The 20,817-nt window shown below is 50.3% G+C and overlaps 6 protein-coding genes across 6 annotated transcripts; 3 read left to right on the top strand and 3 right to left on the bottom strand.

Annotated features, from left to right (window-relative positions):
* Positions 1–410: 410 nt before the first annotated feature.
* ASPWEDRAFT_29298 (uncharacterized protein) lies at positions 411–2,462 on the top strand (the record flags this gene model as incomplete). Its single annotated transcript, XM_040833254.1, has 1 exon — positions 411–2,462. The coding sequence occupies one exon, from the start codon at positions 411–413 to the stop codon at positions 2,460–2,462; it is 2,052 nt and encodes a 683-aa protein (XP_040687805.1).
* Positions 2,463–5,307: 2,845 nt separating this feature from the next.
* On the top strand, positions 5,308–7,592 carry ASPWEDRAFT_114166 (putative MFS transporter; the record flags this gene model as incomplete). The annotated part of the gene is made up of 3 exons (XM_040828469.1): positions 5,308–5,431; positions 5,484–7,352; positions 7,405–7,592. The coding sequence occupies 3 exons, from the start codon at positions 5,308–5,310 to the stop codon at positions 7,590–7,592; spliced, it is 2,181 nt and encodes a 726-aa protein (XP_040687804.1).
* Positions 7,593–8,566: 974 nt separating this feature from the next.
* On the top strand, positions 8,567–12,523 carry ASPWEDRAFT_173554 (putative sensor histidine kinase/response regulator; the record flags this gene model as incomplete). The annotated part of the gene is made up of 5 exons (XM_040831097.1): positions 8,567–8,889; positions 8,945–9,086; positions 9,133–10,415; positions 10,465–12,212; positions 12,270–12,523. The coding sequence occupies 5 exons, from the start codon at positions 8,567–8,569 to the stop codon at positions 12,521–12,523; spliced, it is 3,750 nt and encodes a 1,249-aa protein (XP_040687803.1).
* Positions 12,421–15,912, bottom strand: fluG (extracellular developmental signal biosynthesis protein FluG). Its single transcript, XM_040838528.1, has 2 exons — positions 13,156–15,912; positions 12,421–13,101 (listed from the first exon to the last, which is right to left on the bottom strand). The coding sequence occupies exons 1-2, from the start codon at positions 15,497–15,499 to the stop codon at positions 12,872–12,874; spliced, it is 2,574 nt and encodes an 857-aa protein (XP_040687802.1). The 5' UTR covers positions 15,500–15,912; the 3' UTR covers positions 12,421–12,871.
* A 696-nt stretch (positions 15,913–16,608) lies between these two features.
* On the bottom strand, positions 16,609–18,418 carry ASPWEDRAFT_42041 (uncharacterized protein). The gene is made up of 6 exons (XM_040835700.1): positions 18,373–18,418; positions 18,257–18,314; positions 18,115–18,186; positions 17,552–18,057; positions 17,377–17,502; positions 16,609–17,322 (listed from the first exon to the last, which is right to left on the bottom strand). Exons 3-6 carry the CDS (start codon positions 18,174–18,176, stop codon positions 16,853–16,855), a joined length of 1,164 nt encoding a protein of 387 aa, XP_040687801.1. The 5' UTR covers positions 18,177–18,186; positions 18,257–18,314; positions 18,373–18,418; the 3' UTR covers positions 16,609–16,852.
* A 602-nt stretch (positions 18,419–19,020) lies between these two features.
* Positions 19,021–20,735, bottom strand: ASPWEDRAFT_173551 (NAD-dependent succinate-semialdehyde dehydrogenase; the record flags this gene model as incomplete). Its single annotated transcript, XM_040831096.1, has 4 exons — positions 19,021–19,157; positions 19,208–20,452; positions 20,499–20,586; positions 20,706–20,735. 4 exons carry the CDS (start codon positions 20,733–20,735, stop codon positions 19,021–19,023), a joined length of 1,500 nt encoding a protein of 499 aa, XP_040687800.1.
* Positions 20,736–20,817: the final 82 nt, after the last annotated feature.

The following is a 20,817-nucleotide window of genomic DNA, read 5'->3' as shown; positions in this document are numbered from 1 at the left end:
TGTTTAATGGCTTCATGCTGATCAGGTCGACTGTTGCATAGGAGGAAATACAACCATCAAAGCATCGAATAATCATGACTTTAGTAGAACCAAAGGGTAAATGTCCCGATGGAATCAAAACGACGAATATAAAAGAGCATACAGATGCTTGATGATGTCTGGCATGCCATCTATCGAGTGTCTTGAACTAACCACCTCGCATGCTTGAAAATAACCAAATATCGATATTGATATCGATCAACTTTTGACCTTGCCACGAAACTCCAGCCACAGTCTTCAGTGAATCCAGCCAACTTCCTGGAACTCTCCTCAACCATCCCGGATGGCTTCTTGCTCGCACCATCTTCTCATCCAACTTGGATCTTCCTCATCATGATTTGACTAGACTGTCCTACGAAGACTGAAACAAAATGGCTCCAAGCATCTCAACCTTGAGTCCCAAAAGCCTCAAAAGTCCCACTAACCTCAGTTTCTCGCTCCCCAAGAGAGACAGCTCCAGACTCAGTGGAAGCGCAAAACCTCCTTCAACCACCGTCACCGAATACAAACAGATCCCGATCTGGTTCAGCGTGTTCTTTGGCAATCCTGACCCGGAATCACCACAGCTGGACCATGCTCGTTTCGACGCGAAAGCCTCTGAAGAGGTATTTGATCACCGTCAATCCAAAGACAGTGTGGTAAAGTCTCCCAGCGCGAGTAACTTCTCCCTGCCGAACGGTTCGTCCGACGAGTTGCCGGTCTTTCGTGCTATCGTGGCATTGGCACTGGCCTTCACGGATGAGATTCTGAGCTGCGTGAGCGGTAAGCTGTGTGCAGTCTGTAAGGAGGAGCTGGCACAGACTCTTGTGCATCGTCCTTTGTGCGCTACAAAGTCTGGATATGTTGAATTGGCAGATTTCGAGGAGATGCACCAGTTGATGTCGACTATTGCATCTCACACGGAACATCTCAAAAGCTGCGAAGAAGTGGACTGGAGTATTGGGAGTATCTTGAGCGACAGGCCGTATCTCTGTCTCTTGACTGTTCCTATATGCTCTTTATATGAATGCCACCGGACTGCGACTCAGCGAACACAGAATTACATCGAAAGGATCATGTCGTGGTGGAACAAACCAAACGCCCTGCAGAGTGATACCAATCTCTCTCGCCAAAGCAACCCGATCGCACTGAAGAGTCCAACTTCAAGCATTGCGACTACCCGTGACGAAAGAACAACCCTTGATGGAACCAATGGAAACAATACCCCACCGACGTCGGTGCAGTTGAGTGATTCGGACAGTAACAGATCCTACAAAATTGCAACCACAGTCTTCGTGGGACGTCCGAGTCTGTCTATCAAGAAATATCCACCACGCGGCCAAATCAGCTGTCTTGTCCTCTCATCCACATGGCCTCCATCCGTCCTCCCTGCGCCGTCGAAAAACGAAGCCGACGATGCAATTGATTACTGTCGTATCGCAGGATTCCACGAGCAGCACGTCCTCGAATCCGCAGATCATCGTTGTGCCGTCTGTCCCAATCCAGTCCCTGCTAGAAGCCTAGTCCACCGCCCTGTCGCCTTCATTCGAACTAGCTTCAGGGGATTTCAAGAGACATTTCTACGACCGCTTATAATGCGATTCTCCCAGTTCATCGACCGTCGCTGGACATACCCCGAGATGAACGCTGCCCTAGGCACGGAGCCCGATTTCGACGCCCACATCGTTGATTTTGCCGTCCCAATCTGCGAAAGTGGAACAATCTGCGAAGAAGTTGCTCGCACCGCAGCCCGGGAATTTGTCAAGCTGCTGCTCCCACCGAGTTCGCGATTGGTCTTTCCCGGTTTAGACCCTGACACGGACCTGTCCTTGCTCGGTGAAGAAGATTTCGAGGATGAATCGATCGACTGGACACCCGGAGAGAATCCAGAACTCTTAGTGAGGAAGATTGGATCAGGGAATCTGCTGAGCGAGACCGAGGACTGGGATGAAGATCCCATGGATTGCGCCCTGACCATAAGCAAACTGCGCCATTGGTATGAGCTTTGCTATGAAGAGGAAGAAGCAAAGCGGGAGTATCTCCGTGGAATCGGATACAAGCGGACTGGGGATTGCAGCGATTCAGAAAGTGATGATGTCGACTTCGACGACTCCTTGGATTGGGTGTATGAGGGGAATAGATCGCCAGAACCCTTGCCTCAAGGTGGTAACCCGGCGAAGATACGGGAGATGCTGGACTTAGAGCAAGAGATGATCGGAAAATTGGAAAGACTGCCGATGTTCCCGACAACTTTGAATTTTAATTTTTGGTTGGTCTGTGAGGAGATGGGGAAAAAGGCCTCTTTGGGTAAGTCTGGTTTGGAGACTGGTGAACAGAAGCAGGATAAGCATTCTAAGAGTAGTTCTGGCGGTAATCTTGATGCAAAGAGGCGTGCTCGGCGGTCCTCTGGCAAGGAGCCCAAAAAGAAATTAGATCATACTTAGTATCGATCTCCAAATCAATCATCACTTTCTAATTCGATATTTCCTCATGTAGAGCATAGGAGGTGAATCTAGCTTTTATAGTCTCTAGTATACTATTACTGCTAATTTTACTAGAAGGCCTAATAATAAAGAATTCAGTTTTTGCATGTTAGCATTTATCATTGACAAGTTATAATCTATAGTTTGCTGTATTATGCACTTTTTACTACGCTCTTTGTCAATCACAATATCCCTGGATATGACCCCTTCAGGTCCCCATCGTAAAGCATCTTGGAGCTCAGTGCCAAAGAAGCCATGAAACTGATGTTGTTGGCAGCCAGTACTAACGCAGCCATAATAGTAGACTATACCCAGCCATGCTCTGTATACCCCTGTAAAATGTCTCTTCACCACCAGTCTTGTTGTACACGTCGATGAAAATGCCCGACAGTGGAGACGGGACAGCATAGGAGATGATCTGTGTTGACTATACAAAAAATACGATAACTGCACCTAGCACCAACAAGTTCTTTGTCATGGAATCCACTTTTGCCAACATCGCCTGGGCATAGAATGCTAGATATCTGTTCACCAGACACCGGGACACATTATATGAAATAGCAGACAGACGCATGCGTTGAAGGCTTCGAGACCAGACTTATATTATGATAGATACCGACATTATATCTCGGTGAGGTGGATGGACGCAGTTCTCCAGAATATTTGTTGGAAGGTACTAGGATAGAGCCAGTATTACTAGAAATGATGATGTTTTAGTAGTATGGGGACGAGGGAGGCAACTGGTAAAATCTCAACAATCATGGCTTGTGACACCCATGGTTCAATCGGGCCTGCCCCTCACTTGCCGAAACTGTAAATTTGGACTTGAAGATGAAACATGTTTCAGGGCAGAAAGGTTGAAATATGATCCATGGAATCAAAACGACAAAAGGACGTTAGATCGACAGATGTTTGGTATCTGAGCATCTTATGAGATGAGTAATTGATGCATTGGACGGGCCCACGTGCAGGCACTGCGGTCGGGGCGTCAAGACAATTGCTTTTTCTGTGCTGATTAGTGATGGTAACGGTTATGGCAATGGGGTTAGGCTGGATGCATTGCAGATGTTTACTTGCGTTTGCTTCTGCTTTGCTTCTGCAGAGGCTGCCGTCTCGATTGCCTTGTTTCGCTGGCAAACTGGTTCGCATTTGGATTTTGTCAGTAAATCCATAAATGTACCTATCGGGGTGATTAGCCTGGAGATAGCTATTGGTTAGTAGAAAAGGGTTGAATGTTGCAGAAGTATTCTTGATGATGGATGGTAGTTGATGGAGGGGTTCAAGTTGAAGTTGAAGTTGGGATGGAGAAGAGCACATGACCTGTCAGACTCGATACATGAGATGCCTCATGCACAACTGTCTAGACAGCTAGGTCTACGTGCTGCGCATGGCACGGGCTTTGGACAGATACCTAATTTATTGCCTTTACAGACGAATTATCCAATAGGGGGTACGATTCCACCTGCTCATCGACTTCAATTCCTCTACGATGACGACAGTTGATCATCCACGACGCTCAAACCCTCAACCTGAGCTCAGCCAGCCAGCGAATCCTCCAGATCATCCGTTCCAGGACTGGCCATGTGCTCAACACCCGCACTAGAGGACCTTACACCGTCAATATACCTATCAATCGCCCGTCTGTACGATGACGGCAAGCGGATCAGATGATAGGACTCGTGCAAGACGTGCTTTTCGCCATATGGCCCCGATTCGACGTACAGCTCGACGGCTTGCATATCGTTGGTGTTTGGGGATGCCGATCGCTGCAGCCCGCCTCCACAGGCTTGACATCGACGCAATTGAGCCCCGCTGATACACCCCAGCTCGTAAAGCTTCGTGATGGATATTGGCATGGCACAAACAAACAGAGAATCAAAACTGGAATTCAAAGCCATCATGTCAGAGTGTTTCTTGATTAGCATATTTGCATCAGAGACATTCCTTGGCGACTGCATGCGATCATGGAGGCTGTCATGCGCCCGACACGAGGTGATGGACTGGTTTTTGGTTGCACCCAAGTGGAGAGACTGAAACTCTCAGCAAATTTCGAAAACAAGACAAAGATAAAAGATGAAGATCAAGAACATCAAGTCTAACGGCATCCAGTATTTCCAGCATCGATCGCTGCTTATCTCTTTGCCCGTAGGTACCGCCTAAGTACCTCTGCACCCGCCTAAACTGCGTGGACCCGCAGGTACCCCTCAAGTACCCAGACTTCCCCACCGCCCGGCACGGGGTCTGGGCAAAAAACCGTTTCTTTCTGGATGAGTTGATGCTGATGACTCGAATTCCTCCAATCCTCTCCTCCTTCGGACCCGCGTGACGGTGTTGGCGTTCACCGACCTTTTATTATCTTCTGCTTATCTGCTTCTCTCCTTGCCTCCTAATTTCCCTATTTCTTCCAGTCATGCCTCCCCCTGGCAGCCTTGCTCTCTTGCTGCTTGTGTGCGCTGCGTCGTGATTACGGTCCCGGGTTTCTAGGGTTACCGTCACGTCTTGAGCAATCGGATTTACAATCCATCTAGATCGTCGATTTATTCTTGTTCTTATTTTTTTATCCCCTGCTCATCTGCTGTGACATCCAGTCATAGACGCTGTTCTAGACTGTTAGCTGCATTTTCAGGCGGTGTGACATGCTGACTATAGAGGTATGCCGCCAGGGTTACCGTCAACCCAAGTTTTTGACAAAAAAAATACTGATGCTGGATCTTATAAAGGCTGAGAAACTAGTTTGACAAACATCATGACTTCTGCCGCCGTGAATGGGGAGTCGGAAAATAATGTCCAACAGCAACAGCCAGCCATGTCCCGGTGGAAGCAGTTTTTCGGGGTATCAGAGGGCTCTGGTTCATCTGATGAAAATCCAGGCTATCGCTCAAAGAGAACTTTGGGCATTTTGAGTGATAAACATACAGATGAAGTGCCTGGTATGTATAGATGAGTCCCGAGCTGAGACTAGGTTCACTGATAGTTCATAAGGAACGGTACTTCTACTCGCATCGGATCGCAATGAGCCGCTGGGAATGAGACACCAGCCACCAAGAGTGTCTGCTTCATCACTACCAACATCATATCCTCCTTCTCGCTCTTCTTCTCGTACTCCAGTTCCATCGAAGAAACGAACTGCCGACGGTCAAATCGTGCTTGACCCTCAGCCCGATGATTCCATCAATGACCCCCTAAACTGGCCGGTCTGGCGCCGAGATGCAGCCTTGATCTCCTTGGGCTTCTATTGTCTGATGGGAGGTGGAATGACTACAATTCTAGCTGCGGGTTTTAATCAGGTTGCCGCAACTTATGAGGTGACGACCCAGAAGGTCGCTTTTACCACTGGGTTGTACATGATGGGCCTAGGTGTTGGCTCTGTGATCATGTCCCCCACTGCTATCTTGTTCGGCAAACGACCGGTATATCTTTTGGGGGCGGTACTGTTTATTATCTCTGCGGTTTGGTGTGCTGCTTCTCCAAACTACCCGAGTTTGGTGGTGGCCCGTGTTTTCCAAGGTATCGCAGTCAGTCCGGTTGAATGCCTTCCTTCTGCCACCATCGCAGAAATCTATTTCCTGCACGAACGAGCGTATCGAGTCGGCATTTACACTCTCCTTTTGTTGGGAGGCAAGAATCTCATCCCGTTGGTGAGTGCCGCCATCATTGGGGCCAAGGGATGGCGCTGGGTCTTCTGGGTAGTTGCCATTATTGTGGGGGGCTGCCTGGGTTTGCTCTTTTTCTTTGTCCCCGAAACATTCTGGGATCGTACCCCTCGCCCCCGCCAACACTCGCATAAGCGCCCGACGAATCTGTATCGGAGTGTGTCGGACATGGTTTCTCACGGGTTCCGAGGTCGTCACCCTTACGTCCAGCATCGGGATGACAAGGACGAAAATGACGACAAGCAACAAATCCCGGATATAGAGGAGTCTGATAATGCTGTGTCCAAGAGGAACAAAAACACCCATGTAGGGTTTGTTGATGGCCAGGACGACAATGACCACGAGAACAGTGACGAAAAGAGAGAAGGCGAAGATGAGGTTGCACCATTGCCGAGCTCAGCTCCAAGAAACCATGTTGAGATGGAATTTCCGACGCCGGATCTGGAGAAATCAGACACATTCCTTCAAGTGCCTGCTCCGGCTGCTACACACCAGCCTGCAGGCCATGATACCCCGACTGATCTCGAAGCTGGCCGACAGGGGACACGGTCTCCGGCCCGCAGTGAATCAGTAGATCCATCGGTGCCGGTGCCTGGATCAATGCAATACACGAACCGACTGCGGGAGCGGGGTCCTATTTCATTTATGCAATATCTAACTCCTTGGAATGGACGGATTGCACACGACAGCTGGCTGCGCGTGGCAATCCGGCCGTTTATTCTGTTTGCCTACCCGGCGGTGCTTTGGTCTGCGACGGTGTACGCACTATCGGTTGGTTGGCTGATTGTGCTCTCGGAGTCGGTGGCATATATCTTTGAGTCACACTCACGCTACAACTTCACGGCCCTGCAGACGGGGTTAATTTATCTCTCGCCATTCATCGGGGGACTGCTGGGTACGGCGGTGGCAGGCAAGGTGTCTGACATTATCGTGCGGTTCATGACTCGACGAAACGGGGGCGTGTATGAGCCAGAGTTTCGACTAGTGATGGCGATCCCCATCGCGCTGTCAACTACCGTGGGGTTGATGGCGTTTGGATGGAGTTCACAGGAGCGAGATGCATGGATTGTGCCCACGGTTTTCTTCGGAATGGTGTCGTTTGGATGCTGTCTGGGCAGTACGACGGCCATTACGTTTTGTGTGGACAGCTACCGACAGTATGCGGGCGAGGCGTTGGTGACGTTGAATTTTAGCAAGAGTGAGTTTCTTCTATTTCCTGGATTCTGAATTGAAGGATGCTAATCGATTAGATATTTTCCACGGACTGGTGTTTTCACTGTTTATCGTGGACTGGTTGGACTCGGATGGATCTCGGACGGTGTATCTGGCACTTGGAGGGATCCAGCTGGCATGTCTGCTTTTTACGATTCCGATGTATATCTATGGGAAACGAGCACGCATGTGGACTGTTCGAAAGCGACTGATGGAGAAGTTTTGATTTAATGATTTTGTGAATTAGAATAATGAGGCCATGAAACTCCTTAGTACGAATGCATCAAGTGTACCATGAAGCCGCGTCAGCCACGTGAGCACTCGCCACAGGTCCATGTTTTGGTCTAGAATCTGCGTCAGCCTTACGGAAAGACAGCCCTCGAATGATAGAAAACTGGAGATGTTCATGCTAGTTGATGACTTTTCTTGATGGGCAGTTCATCGGAATCTGTTCAATCAATCAGATCTGGCAGACAGACACATTCACTTAGACTAACCATCACAAGCAAACAAGATGGTTTGATCAAATGCATCCATGTCGGACCGTGACAATCCTGATTGGTGGCCTGCATCTCCCGGGACGGGATACCGCCAATCAGGGGCTGCCAAAGGAGTCACATTGGTGGGCGCCATGCCTAATTAGGAAGAGTCTTCTGCAGGAGGCGAAACCGGATTATTCGATGGAAAAGGCGAATGGCAGAGGAACAACAGCATGAGATCATTCGCTTGGAGCTGAAATAAGGTATTCACAGCTCAGGATGATATCAATTCTGAGATGCTCTATCTGGCTAAGCCAGATATAATAACAGCAAGCATCGCAGTGCTGATAATAATCCCACCACCTTATGTGAATCAATGAAGGGGACACATTCATTCTGCTGCCCCTGCTCTGATTGGCTGTCCTCCCCTTCCATTTCCTGTTTTCCGTGGTTGGCATCGCTGCCCTGCTCCACTGCCGCTTGACAAGAGATAAACTCGCCGTTTTCTCTCCCCATTGCGTTTCACAGCCTCATCCTGTCTTTTCCTCTTGTTTCAAGGGTCGGATTCCGTCTTCTGTTCCATGGGGCGGTTGCCTCCTTCGTCCCGTCTTCTTTTCTTTTCCACCCGTCGTTCGACCGTCAAAATCTACTACGACTTACTTCTAAGATGGATTAGGGCCTATCGTCCTTTGGGTTTATTCGATTATTCTCCTCAAAAATCATGGACGCAAAAGCCCTTCGCGACAATGACCATAATGCTGGTCGCAGAGTCCGTGAGCTCTATCGCTATTTCCGCCCCGAACCGTCTCCGTTTCTCCCTCGAGACCACAATCTTGCTTCCTCATCGTCATCCCTAGAGGAGGGGGTCCCTCCAACGTCCTTTGCTGGTACTCCTCCAGTTCTCGATCCCCCTGTCCCTCCTTCTCTTGCGACTCCTAACGTGCTGGTTTCTGATGGCTTAACGTTGGGGAGTCCGAATGCGACGCTGAACTCGTTTGCGCAGCTGGCTGCGTTGCGTTTGAATGTGCAGCGTGTATTGATCAGGTAGATGGCTCCCATTCCTCCATCTTCCTGTTTGTCTGTATGCTGATCGGTGTAGTGTTTCGGATCGCGACTCACAGTTTATTCTAGCGGAAGCGACTCAGTCGTTAAATGTCAATAACCACACCGAACATGCAAATGCTGGAGATGGAGTTTGGGCTGGTTGTTCGACCATTGAGAATACGTTGAGCATGTGTAGAGTGCGCATTTCTTCTTCCCTTGGGTTATCTCTGCTAATAAGTCCAGGAAACTGTCGCTCTTCCCCCATCGGCTAGGTCATCGGGGGATTACCGTTTCCTAATCGTCAACGATCTCAGCAAAAATGACCGCTACAAGCATCTCCCCATTGTTCAAGGAGATCCACATTTCCGTTTCTACGCCGGGACTCCTTTGACTACCGAAACTAACATCAATATTGGTTGTTTCTTTGTGCTTGATAACCGCCCCCGGAACGGTCTGACCGACCAAGACAAAGAAATGATGGGCTCCTTGGGCATGCTCATTATGGACTATTTCAAGGTCAGTCGACAGGCATCCGAAGGTCGTCGTGCCGCTCGTTTGTCTCGCGGTCTCAGCTGCTTTGTCGAGGGAAGCTCTAGCTTCGTGGATAGTGGTCATCCTTCTGTCTATTCAGCCAGTACTAGCAGCCCGTCGTTGTCCACTCACCTCAGACCCAATCTGTCCATTGGCTCATGTAACAGTGGTCTTGATGCACCCTCGCGTCGATCCCACAGCACTGATACCCGCTCCTTCAGCTCTGCATCCGAATATAAAGTTGACCAGCAAGGGATTTCTTCAGGCCCTGAGACGCCTCTTCCTGACTGGTGGTCTGGAAGTAGGCGAAAAGGACTATCCCTGGAGGAGACACATGGCAACTCTTGGGCCTTTAGGCGAGCAGCAAACCTCATCCGCGAAAGTCTCGAATTAGGAGGCGATGGTGGTGTCGTCTTCCTCGAGGCTGGCAATGGCCCTGTCTCAGATGTCGACTCGGGCAGTGACTGCTCCGCGGATGGTGGTAATCCAGCCTCCGTGTTGGCGATTTCCACTAACGACGAACCCTTTGCTCCCGGACCCGGATCGAGAGTTCTTTACCCTGCCGTCAATCTCGATCGCACATTCCTGCGAAAATTGATACGTCGATATAGCAAGGGCAAGCTCTGGTCGTTTCATCGCGATGGGATGCTGTCAAGCTCGGAAGACGAGCGCCAGCCTTCCCGGAATAGATTACCTAACAACAAGCCGATGGAAATGCCCAGAGGCAGCAAGAAGCGGAAAGATAACGAAAATTCCATGTTGAATTTATATTTCCCCAACGCCAGCCAAGTTCTCTTTGTGCCTTTGTGGAACCCCGCCAGCTCGCAGTGGTATGCTGGGTGCTTCTGCTGGAACACGATCGAAACGCATGTGTTCAGTCCGTCGGTAGAGTTGAGCTCGCTTTTGGGCTTTGGAAGTTCTATCATGGCCGAGTGCAGTCGGGTGGAGTCGCTTATTTCCGATCGACAAAAAGGAGATTTTATTGGAAGTATTTCGTAAGTATTCTGGATTTGGGCTTGTGAATGAGAATCCTAACAAGTTTAGACACGAACTGCGAAGCCCACTTCATGGAATTTTGGCAGCTGCGGAGTTCCTGAATGGCAGCGATCTTAATGAATTTCAGACTTCTTTACTCGAAACCATCAACGCCTGTGGCCGTACATTGTTAGACACAATGAACCAGGTCTTGGACTTCAGCAAGATTGTCTCGTTGGAGAGAACGTGGCGCCATTTTAAACGAAACAAAGGATCCTCTATGGAGCTCAAGGGCATGGAATCGGTCAATTCTTCGCATCTCGATACCTTTGTCGCGACTAATCTCGCCATACTGGCCGAGGAGGTCGTTGAGGGCGTATGTCTGGGCCATGCTTACGGACAAAAGGCCACTTCCATGGTCGATCAACCGGTATTGGCATCCCGTGTGCACCCCGACTCGCACGAGGAGACGAGTCCCCGACCCGAAGTTGAGGTGTCTATGGATATTGCCCAAAACGATTGGGTCTATGAGACACAGCCTGGAGCTCTACGTCGAATCATTATGAATCTCTTTGGGAATGCAATGAAGTACACCGAAGTGGGCCGTGTCTCCGTCCGACTAGAAGTGACTGAATCATCCGAGCCCCGGTCACGACGATATGTGCCTGAGGAATTAATCACTCTGACTGTGTCGGATACAGGAAAAGGTATTTCAGAGGAGTTCCTTCGTGGACGCCTGTACACCCCTTTTGCCCAAGAAGATACACTGGCAGTAGGCACCGGGTTGGGCTTATCGATTGTTCGGAGTCTGGTGAAGGCATTGAATGGAAATATCAATATCCACAGTCGCCCGGGCGAGGGGACCATTGTCAAAGTATCACTGCCTCTGATGCGTCCGTCGAAGAATGAAGTGACAGAAACCTCTCCACCACCGCTGCAACTGTCATCTCAAACGATTGAAAGAGACAATTTCAGTCCAACTCGATTACTTCGAGATTCGCACTCGGGCAAGCGTGCCGCTATTCTGGGCATCGACCCAGCCAAGGCAGCTAATCATCACATTTGGAGCAATATAACACGGTATTTAACCGAGTGGTATGGTTTGGAGCTGGTTTCTTGGCCGTCGGCAGACCATATCGACATTCTTCTAGCGGACGAGCAGGTCATGGCCATCGAATCGAAGAAGGACCAATCACTATTTACCACTACAATTCCTTCTCTCCTCATCCTCTGCAACAAGTCGGCGGATTACAACACTGCCCGATCTGAGTGGTCGCCCCTTGCTAGCTTCATCGAGATTATCCGCCGACCCTGTGGACCACATAAACTTGCCCGGAGTATGCGCAAATGTCTCGATAATAACAAAGTGGGTACCATACAAAGTAACACCATTGAGCTCCCCCTTCGTCCTGGTCCCGGGCCCTTGTTTGTTTCATCAACAGTCGAGACGCGAACATCTTCTTCGTCTTCACAACACGCCTCCGATCTCGTCGAAGACACCACCTCGGAGCTCACCCCTCAGTCAACGGTGAGCTCCGGCGATGGTCTGTCTACCAAATCCTCTGGAGTAACATCAGATAAAGCTGAACTTATTATGTCTTCACCCCCACCGTCGCTGCCCCAAGAGATCAAACCCACCCTTTCCCAAGACCGAAATGCGCGTGTTCTAGTTGTGGATGATAATTCGATCAACCTTAACCTCATGTTAACCTTCATGAAGAAACGGAAACTGTTTGCCTTGGAGTCAGCAGCCAATGGAAAGTTGGCCGTTGAAGCTGTAGAGCAAATGCAGCAGGGCTATGACATTATCTTCATGGGTATGTCCCCCTTACACAGAAATCATACTTTGTATCATGCTAATGAAGAATAAATAGACATGTCAATGCCCGTTATGAATGGATTCGAAGCAACGCGCGCCATCCGCGCTCTGGAAAAAGAACGCGACGGCTGTGGTCCCGCCACTATCATCGCCTTGACGGGACTGAGCAGCCCGCGCGATGAAACCGACGCCCTAGCCTCGGGTGTGGATTTGTTCCTTACCAAGCCTGTTTCCTTCAAGGAGGTTTCGAGGCTACTTGATGAGTGGGAGGGGAAGGGCCTGAAGCGGTCTTCTTCCGCTTGTGATTGATTTGAATTTTCCTATACTATACTTTCCCCCCTTTCTCTGCATGCATGATGGCAATGTTTTTTTATTGGGCTGGTTTGTTTGGTGTCTGGGTATATGCATTATGAGATACCATGGTTGTTATTTTGATTTATCTAAATATTAAAAAAAATAGTGCAAGAATAGGAAGAACGAAGGTACACGAATTACGACTTGGTTTTGGATGTTTTATGATTATCACAGCCTGTCACGCAACAGATAGGTATCAGGTATCATTAAAGGTCCATATGCAGAATACGCGCAATGCTAGTCTATGTACTATGTAATATCCCAGAAAAAATATGTAAGATGAAAAAGATAGAAATGCCAAGCTTAGTATCGCTCCACGAGCCACTTGCGGCGTGCTTCTGGCTCCATTCCGCTTAGGCGCTTGCTTTCCGCACGCTTGGTGATAGCGTAGTTCTTCACGAAGTCCGGGCCCATGAGTTCCTGAAGGGCCGGGTTAGCTTCCAGGGCGCTGAGACTCTCTTCGATGGACTTGGGAAGTTGGGTGGTGATTCCGAGGTCGGCTCGCTGGGCATCGCTGAGGGTTGCGGCGTCGACTAGTTGGTTTGTTAGTATCTTCAACACACCTGTGATAAGAAAGGTGCACTTACATAGGCAGTCCTTTTGGGTCAATTCCTTCTTCTCCTTCAGACCCAAGTATCCAGATGCCAGGAAGGCAGCCATGGCCAGGTACATGTTGGCCAAGCCATCGAGGGACTTGATCTCCCAGTGTCCCGGGGAGATCTTTCGGATGGGAGTTTCACGGTTCTGTGTACCCCAGGTAACCCATTCGCTTCCGGCCCAGATGCCAGCCTTGACGCGCTCGTAACTGGTGTCTTGTGCCAGTGTGAAGGCAGCCATGGATCGGTAGTGCTCCATAACACCGGCAAGGAAGGCATCCTCGTGAGTAGCAGGGGAGATGGAAATATGGGCATGCGAGGCCGTGCCGGCAGCCTTGGCATATGGGCGTGGGTGAAGGGTGGCGCGAAGGCCGTGCTGTTCGAGGATGTTGGTAACCACCTGTCGGGCGGTGATGAGGGTATCGACGGCGGCGACCGGGGAGCCGGGAGGGAGGATGAATTCGAATTGGCCAGGAGCGGATTCCGAGTGGAATTGCTCCAGGTTAATTCCAATCGATGCGAGTGCATCGGCGACTTCCTCCAGCACTGGGACCATGCGTCGGGTGTCAGAAGTCATTTGAGACCACGAGTGGTTCTTAACTGCCGGCTCGTACTCCTGCTCGCCCTTGTCGTTGATAATGGGCTTTAGGAACACAACTTCGACCTCGAACCCGCAGGTAGCGTCGATTCCATACTCGGCCTTGAGTCTGTTGACCTGGTTCTGCAAGGTTGTCCGTGGGCATCCCTCCAGCTCAGTACCCTCCTCCGAACGCCAGTATGTCATGACCTTGGCGCTCTTCGAGTCGACTCCCACGTTTCGGTAGAGACTGGTAAGGTCGGGCTCCATGTAGAACTGGCCAGTGGTGGATCCTTCGGGAAGCACGGTGTCATCGTTCAGCATCCAGAACACTGCCAAACTAATGCCGATTCGGCGTTGCTTGCGGACAATCTTTGCGAACTCGAGGATGGGGAACATGCGCACACGGACGGTCGCGGTATAGTCAACCCATTGCATCCAGATGTATTTCACGTCGGGGTTGCTTCGCATGAAGGCTTCGATCGAGGAGGTAGACGACAGGGATTCCAAAGACCTCACCGGAAGGGCAGAAGTTTCAAAACGGGGCTGCTGGTTCAGGTTGTGCAATCTGTTAGAGTTGTGGAAAAGAATGTCTGCTGCTGCCTCCATTGCCTGAGAGACGGTGTGGTCGCCATTGTTCACATAGCTCAGGAGGACCTTCTCGAGAGCCTGGCGGAATTGCTTGTTGGCCAACCAGAAGGTCTCAGGGAAGAAATGGCCGTCGGTACTCCACAGCAGGCGGGTGGTCGGCACAATTTCAAGACTCTGTCGGACGATGGACTCCTGAGCATCCCGGCTGACCATGGGGAAGACCTCTCCGAGATCCAGATAGGCATTGGGGTACACACAGGCCAGGTAGCCAGCCTCGCGGGTGTATGGGTAGGAAGAGTGCAACAACACAAAGTCGACCTCGGGGTACTCAGCAATGACGGGCTGCAAGTATGCAGGGTTGGACAACAGGAGACTAATATCAGCGTCTCCCAGACCGGTGTGAAGCTGCAATGGCTTCCCGATCACACCGGTCTCAATTCGGGCAGCCTTCAGAAGGTCCAGGGTCTGCAGAACCAACCAGTCATTGAAGGGCTTGTCTTCCACCCGGTAAGTACCCCCAGTCTGCTGAGCTGTACGGGCAAATGATTCAAGGACAGCACTGGGCTCGACATTCACCGGGATGTTCAAGCCTGTACGATAGCAGATTGCCGACTTGAACCCCACCACGGCGGGGTCGGAGATGGCTGAGGACACCATCTGCTTGAAGCTCTCGCGGAACAGGTCAAAATGGCCTTGGTCCACACTACCTGTACTTAACGACTCGTGCATGGCGGAGAGAATCTTTGCGGCCAGGGCTTCGATTCGCACAATACGTTTGGTTTCGGAGACGGTGAAGCGATCATGCCAGTCATAAGGCTCGACGTCAACATCAGTCAACATATCGTCGAGCAACAAGGCATGGGTCCCTTCCAAACAACGACGGACCAAGCCATCATAGTCACGCTCCACCCATTGATCGCGAGCGACCTTGACAGCTTCCCACTCCGGTGCACAACCGTAGAGCTCTGCGAGTTGGTTGGCTCCCCGGATCAGAGGCAACGTCGAGGGTGCACTCGACAAGGCCGGGCCTTGTGCTTCGGAGGTGATTTGCTCGAAGGGGTATGTAGCATAGTTTTGGGCAGACTGGCGAGAGAGGATATTATGGGCGTGGTGATCGATGATGGGGTGGGATTGAATAAGATGTCTGAGGGTATCGAGGGTAGCCATGATGGAGGGGTATATTGCTGTACTATACTAAGAAATAAGGAAAGAAGGGATACGTAGAAAAGAATATAAAAATAATATCGTATAAAATCAACAAGAAGAAGAGAATGAGATACAGAAAGTAGGAAAGGGAGGGAAAGCAGATGTTTTATGAATGGCGACGAGCTGTTGATCCATAAGAGGCAACGAGACGACGAGAGACAGACAGAGAGAGAGGACTAGTCCCCAAAGGAGATGCTTACCCAAACGGGCAGCTCGAGGACTTTGCAGTTTTGATGCCACCACCTTTCAGGAGTATCCAACAGACAGGTAAGTTTGGCTTAGCCCAGTTATTTCCATGCAAAAGAACTAACTAGCAGGCAATAGTAATGATCGGAGACGAAAAAAAAGGAATACGATTAAAAAAAAAGAAAAAGAAAAGCGAAAAAAAAAAGAAAGACGGGACTGCGACGTTCTGTGCTGCTGTTGGCGGGACTGACCGAATCATAACTACTACCGGCGCAACCCCGCGACCGTTTACTTTACTCTGTTCTGTCGTGGTGTTTACCTTTGGCGGTGGTACTCCAAAAAATAAAATAAAAATAAAATAAAACTTCCTTTTTTTTGTTTTTTACTTGTGATACTCCGAATATGCTGATGATGCGAGATGATGAATAACTGGCCCATCAGGGATTGAGCTTGCATGGATTCTTTCGGTCAGTCGAAGGAGGAGGCTGTGTCAAGATTCGATTCGACGACAGCAGACAAGTCGACAGGTCAGTTCTCATCCTGGAGATTGCAAATTATTACCTGAACAGAATGAAGCTGATACATGAATATCATCAAGCAGATGCAGGCAGATCCACGATCGTGGAAGACAACGGATGAGGTAGAGACAGGCCTAGAAGCACAGCCATTTTTTTTCCAATCCCTTCCTCGTACCCTGACTCCTGCCGATCCAATAACACGGAACGCGTCCTCCACGGCCTGCCAGAGATAGAGATCATAGAATCATCATGCTGTCGATACGGAGAGAGTTAGGACACAGGGTGGCCACCGGTGGAGATGGTTCGTGCTCTGCGCCTTCGATGGAAAATTCTTTTTTTTCGGTCATCGTCCTCTCGCACTCTCGTTCGCTGTCCGCCACTGCTCGTCGTCGACCATACGCAATGCGGTAGTTTCCACGAGCTCCTTTTCCCTCTGTCGGGGCGTTTCAGAGCACAGGGCTCGAACCTCAACCACGGTTGGACTACGGTAGTATTTTTAACCCAATACCCATTATTCTTCTTTCGATTAGGTTGATTTAAGGTACATTATAACTAACTATTATTATTAAATGACAGGTTCCGATTCTGTATTATCATTCTTTATCCTTGCTTAGTGCTTTGTCGTGCTGTTAGAATCCTTCTTGGGCTCCATATCCACTGCCCACACAAAACTGCCACCGAGACACTTGCTCTTAGCAAAGTCCCTCTTTAGCTTGAATGTCTCGTCGTCATCGTATGATACCCTAAATCGGTCAGCATGTTTCATTGTCTGTGCAGGGTCCTCGGACAAACAAACGTACCACTGGGTCTCGTCCCAAGAGGCGTATTTGATCGTCGCATCCTTATCTAGTGTGGCTGTCACATTCCTCTTTTGCAAGATATCCTCGATCTCGGCATTGTTTAAGACTCCCTTTGCTCCCGAGCAGGGTCCGGCCTCGCCTCCTGCGGTGGCAGCGCAGCCGGGTTCCGCGCAGTCCTTGCTCTTGAGTGTAAATGAGTGGCCGTAGTATGCCAATCCCAGATTGACCTTTTCGGTTGGGATTCCCTCGTTCCACAGCAGCTGCAGCGACGTGTTGATTTCTATGATGATCAGCAAGTCTTCCCCATACGTCGTGGACAGAAAAGGTGACTCACCCGTGATGTTGGTGTGTGGTAATGCCTTCAAGGGTTGATCCCAAGGGCCATGCAAGTCGTAGCTCATGATATTGATCATGTCGATATAAGGCTCCATCTTCTCCAAATCGAATCCTTTTAGGAAGTCTGCACCGGTGAGCTTCATCATCTCATAACACGGGAACAGAACACGTACAGGCACCGCCGGGAATAGTGATACTCAACCCCTTGCCCTTTTCTTTGAATGCTTCCTTCATCTCCTTGACCAGCGTGACGAAGTTCTTCGTATCCGCCTCGGTGCCCCCCATCTCGGACGCGGCCGGATACTCCCAATCAACATCAATTCCATCAAAGCCATATTTGTCCATATAGTCTAGGCAAGAATCGATGAAGCCCTTCCTCGTGTCATTGGAGTCGGACATCTTGGAGAACGGTTTGGAGCCCACTCCATATCCACCAACTGCGAGCCATACTTCCAATTCGGTGTTGTTCTCTTTCAACCCCACGAACCTTTTGTACAGATCCACATCATCTGGCGAAGACAAGGCCACCTTACTATCATCGCCGATGATGGCGAACGCGAAATTGATGTGCGTCCATTCGCTCACGTCAATGTCCTCGGGCTGGTACTTGTCGCACGCTCGTGTTGTCGCCCAGCTTTCATAGTACGCCACCGAACGGGTCGAGTTATGCTCGCAGACACTGTATAGTCAGAACCGCCATCACCATCGTCTAGATGCCCAGGATAGGAAGACTCACATTTTCGGTTCCACCTTGTGACAATTACTCTGGCACCCCTCCCCACAGTGGTCCCTCTCCATACTGCAAAAGCTGCACTCATCATTAGCTCATCGGCCATCATGTCGTATGCGGCATAAAAAAAAGCAAACAAAGCACATACCCCCATTTCGAACAACATTGCTTCAACGGACACTCTTCCTGCCCCGGCGGTGCTCCAGCTGTAGTTTACCACGTCAATAATCCGCTTACTCCAATAGTTCCATCAAATCAACGTACCACCACACTCTACTGGCCACGGGTATCCCCACCACCCATTTCCCGGATGCGGCGCCGGTGTTCGAGGGGCGCTGATATGATGCGGCCTCTGTGATAAAACAGTCTGTACAAGGGAACAGGATAGAATCCCGAATGCGAGGGCCCGCCAGGATGTCATATTGATTCAATTACCGGAAAAAAAGCACCAACGCACGAGCGGAAATGACAACAGTTTGGGGAGGAATTAGGTTTATCATCCCTATATAAACGCTACGCCTGTCTACGGGTGACATGTAAACAATGACAGACAGTTGCTGTCTGAATATCTGCCTGTCAGTCCAGGTATGTAAGTGGAAATGTATGATTGCTCCTATTGGCGGATGTCTTCAATTCCACGCGATTAGACTTGTGTCAATTATTTGCCCTGTTTAATTGGCATGACTGTCGCTGTCAAGTTTGGCTGTCGTGTGAAGGAATAACAGGGGGGTAAACATTCCACATTCTTGAGATGACTCAGGGCAACATGCCAGAGTGTAGGGATACATGCCATGTTATCAATGACTTGGATGGTTATTTTTGGACTATTATTCGATTTGTTATGATTGACTCATAAATGGTGACTGTTGATCAAGTCCATCCATCCATCCACTGATACATAAAAATACAAGATTAGTAGTGTCCCTCCAGGGTAAGGGTTCCAGTCTTCGTAACCAGGTATTCATTGACAGCCACCTCCATTCCACTCTCCTTGCCGTATCCTGATTCCTTAATTCCGCCGAACGGCGATTCCGCGGCGGACGAGTTGCCTACATTTATCAGTTTCTGGCTTTATCTCGTAAAACGATGGATTGATTACCTGTATTCATGCCAATCATACCGGCCTCCAGATTCTCCAACATCCGCCACATCCGGTCGATATTCTTGGTAAATGCGTAACTAGCCAGACCCATACTGGTATCGTTGGCGAGCTGCACCGCTTCCTCTTCCGTGGTGAACTTGTACAATGCCGCGATGGGGGCGAAAGACTCTTCTCGCGAGACGAGCATCTCCGCCGTCATCCCTGTCAGGATGGTCGGCTGGAAGAAATATCCATTCTTGCCGGCTACTTTGCCGCCGCCCAGGATGACGTCCGCGCCTTTTCCTCGCGCGTCTTCCACTTGTTCGATTGCCTTGCCGATGCCGCGGGGCGTGGTGAGAGGGCCCAGCGTGGTTCCCTCGACGGCCCCGTGTCCGATCACCAACTTGTTCGTGCGCTCTTTGAGCATCTGTGCGAATTTATCGTAGACACCTGCCTGCACGTATACCCGGTTCGCGGTGATGCACGCCTGACCGGCATGGCGCCACTTGAGAAGCATAAGCTGGTCCAAGGCTTGGTCGAGATTGGCGTCGTCGAATACCAGGAATGGGCAGTTCCCGCCTAGTTCCAGCGTGACCTTTTTCAACCCATGCGAGCAGTGATTCGCAATTAGCTTCCCGACTCTCGTCGACCCGGTGAATGTCACCTTCTTGATCAACGGGTGCTTGCAGAGCGCTTCACTCAACGAAGGCGTATTCTCCAAGTCCGTCGTGAGGACGTTAAACGCTCCAGCAGGGAAGCCGGCCTTCTGCGCCAGATGCGCCAACGCCAACACCGACAAGGGCGTCTCGGGGCTGGGCTTCACAATCATCGTACACCCCGCCGCCAACGCAGCGCCAGCCTTGCGCAGAACCATGGCAATGGGGAAATTCCACGGCACCAACGCCGCAGCGACACCGATCGGCTGCTTCACAGTGAAGATACGACGATTGGGCACCGAAGCCGTGCTAATCCCGCCATGAATCCGCTCCGCTTCACCGGCGAACCACCAGGTGAAGCTGGTAGCGTAGTCGATCTCGCCGTTCGCCTCGGCGAGGGGCTTGCCCGTCTCGTAGGTGAGGATTTTGGCGATGTCGGGTTTGGCGGCGCGGATGAGCGAGTCCCATTTTAGGAGCCATTGGGCGCGTTGGCGCGGGGTAATTTTTCTGTATTGTTCGAATGCGGCGTGGGCGCTTTCCACGGCGGAATCGACGTCCTGGGCGGTGTTGGTGGGACAGCTGGCGAAGGGGATGTCGGTGCCGGGGTCTGATATGTTAGCTATCTAGTGGGAATGAGGGGATGAGTGTCGTACCGACTACTTCGAATCGTTCGCCTGCTTTGGCTTGCACCCATTTGTTGCCGACAAAGGAGTCATAATGGAGGAGTTCTGGGTCGTCCAGCTGGTGATGTTGTTAGCCTCAGGGGCCAGTGAAGCTATACACTCCACCTCGGACATCTCGCCGAAGCGGGGCTGAGACCCAAGACATCAGATCAGACGATGGCTAGGATGACAACATACCTCAAAAGGCAACTGATACTGCTTAGCCATGATGGTGGATGAGTTATTTCTGATATTTGACAATGAAGAAGTTTGATGAATGAATGATGGAAGAAGGAAGGAGGGGAAGTTT

This window comes from Aspergillus wentii (assembly GCF_001890725.1).
Source record: "Aspergillus wentii DTO 134E9 unplaced genomic scaffold ASPWEscaffold_5, whole genome shotgun sequence".
NCBI classification, from domain to species: Eukaryota; Fungi; Ascomycota; class Eurotiomycetes; order Eurotiales; family Aspergillaceae; genus Aspergillus; species Aspergillus wentii.
The sequence above is the reverse complement of the archived record's forward strand: the minus strand, read 5'-3'. Positions and strand labels throughout refer to the sequence as shown.

What these genes read in the sequence shown, in the direction of transcription:
- fluG (XM_040838528.1), bottom strand. Translation starts at nt 15,499, where the DNA reads ATGGCTACCCTCGATACCCTCAGACATCTTATTCAATCCCACCCCATC. An exon ending in GACCCAAAAGGACTGCCTAT is followed by an intron (nt 13,102 to 13,155) that starts GTAAGTGCACCT and finishes CAAACCAACTAG; the next exon opens with TCGACGCCGCAACCCTCAGC.
- ASPWEDRAFT_42041 (XM_040835700.1), bottom strand. Translation starts at nt 18,176, where the DNA reads ATGGAGAGGGACCACTGTGGGGAGGGGTGCCAGAGTAATTGTCACAAG. An exon ending in CACAAGGTGGAACCGAAAAT is followed by an intron (nt 18,058 to 18,114) that starts GTGAGTCTTCCT and finishes CTGACTATACAG; the next exon opens with TGTCTGCGAGCATAACTCGA. An exon ending in ACCACACACCAACATCACGG is followed by an intron (nt 17,323 to 17,376) that starts GTGAGTCACCTT and finishes TGATCATCATAG; the next exon opens with AAATCAACACGTCGCTGCAG.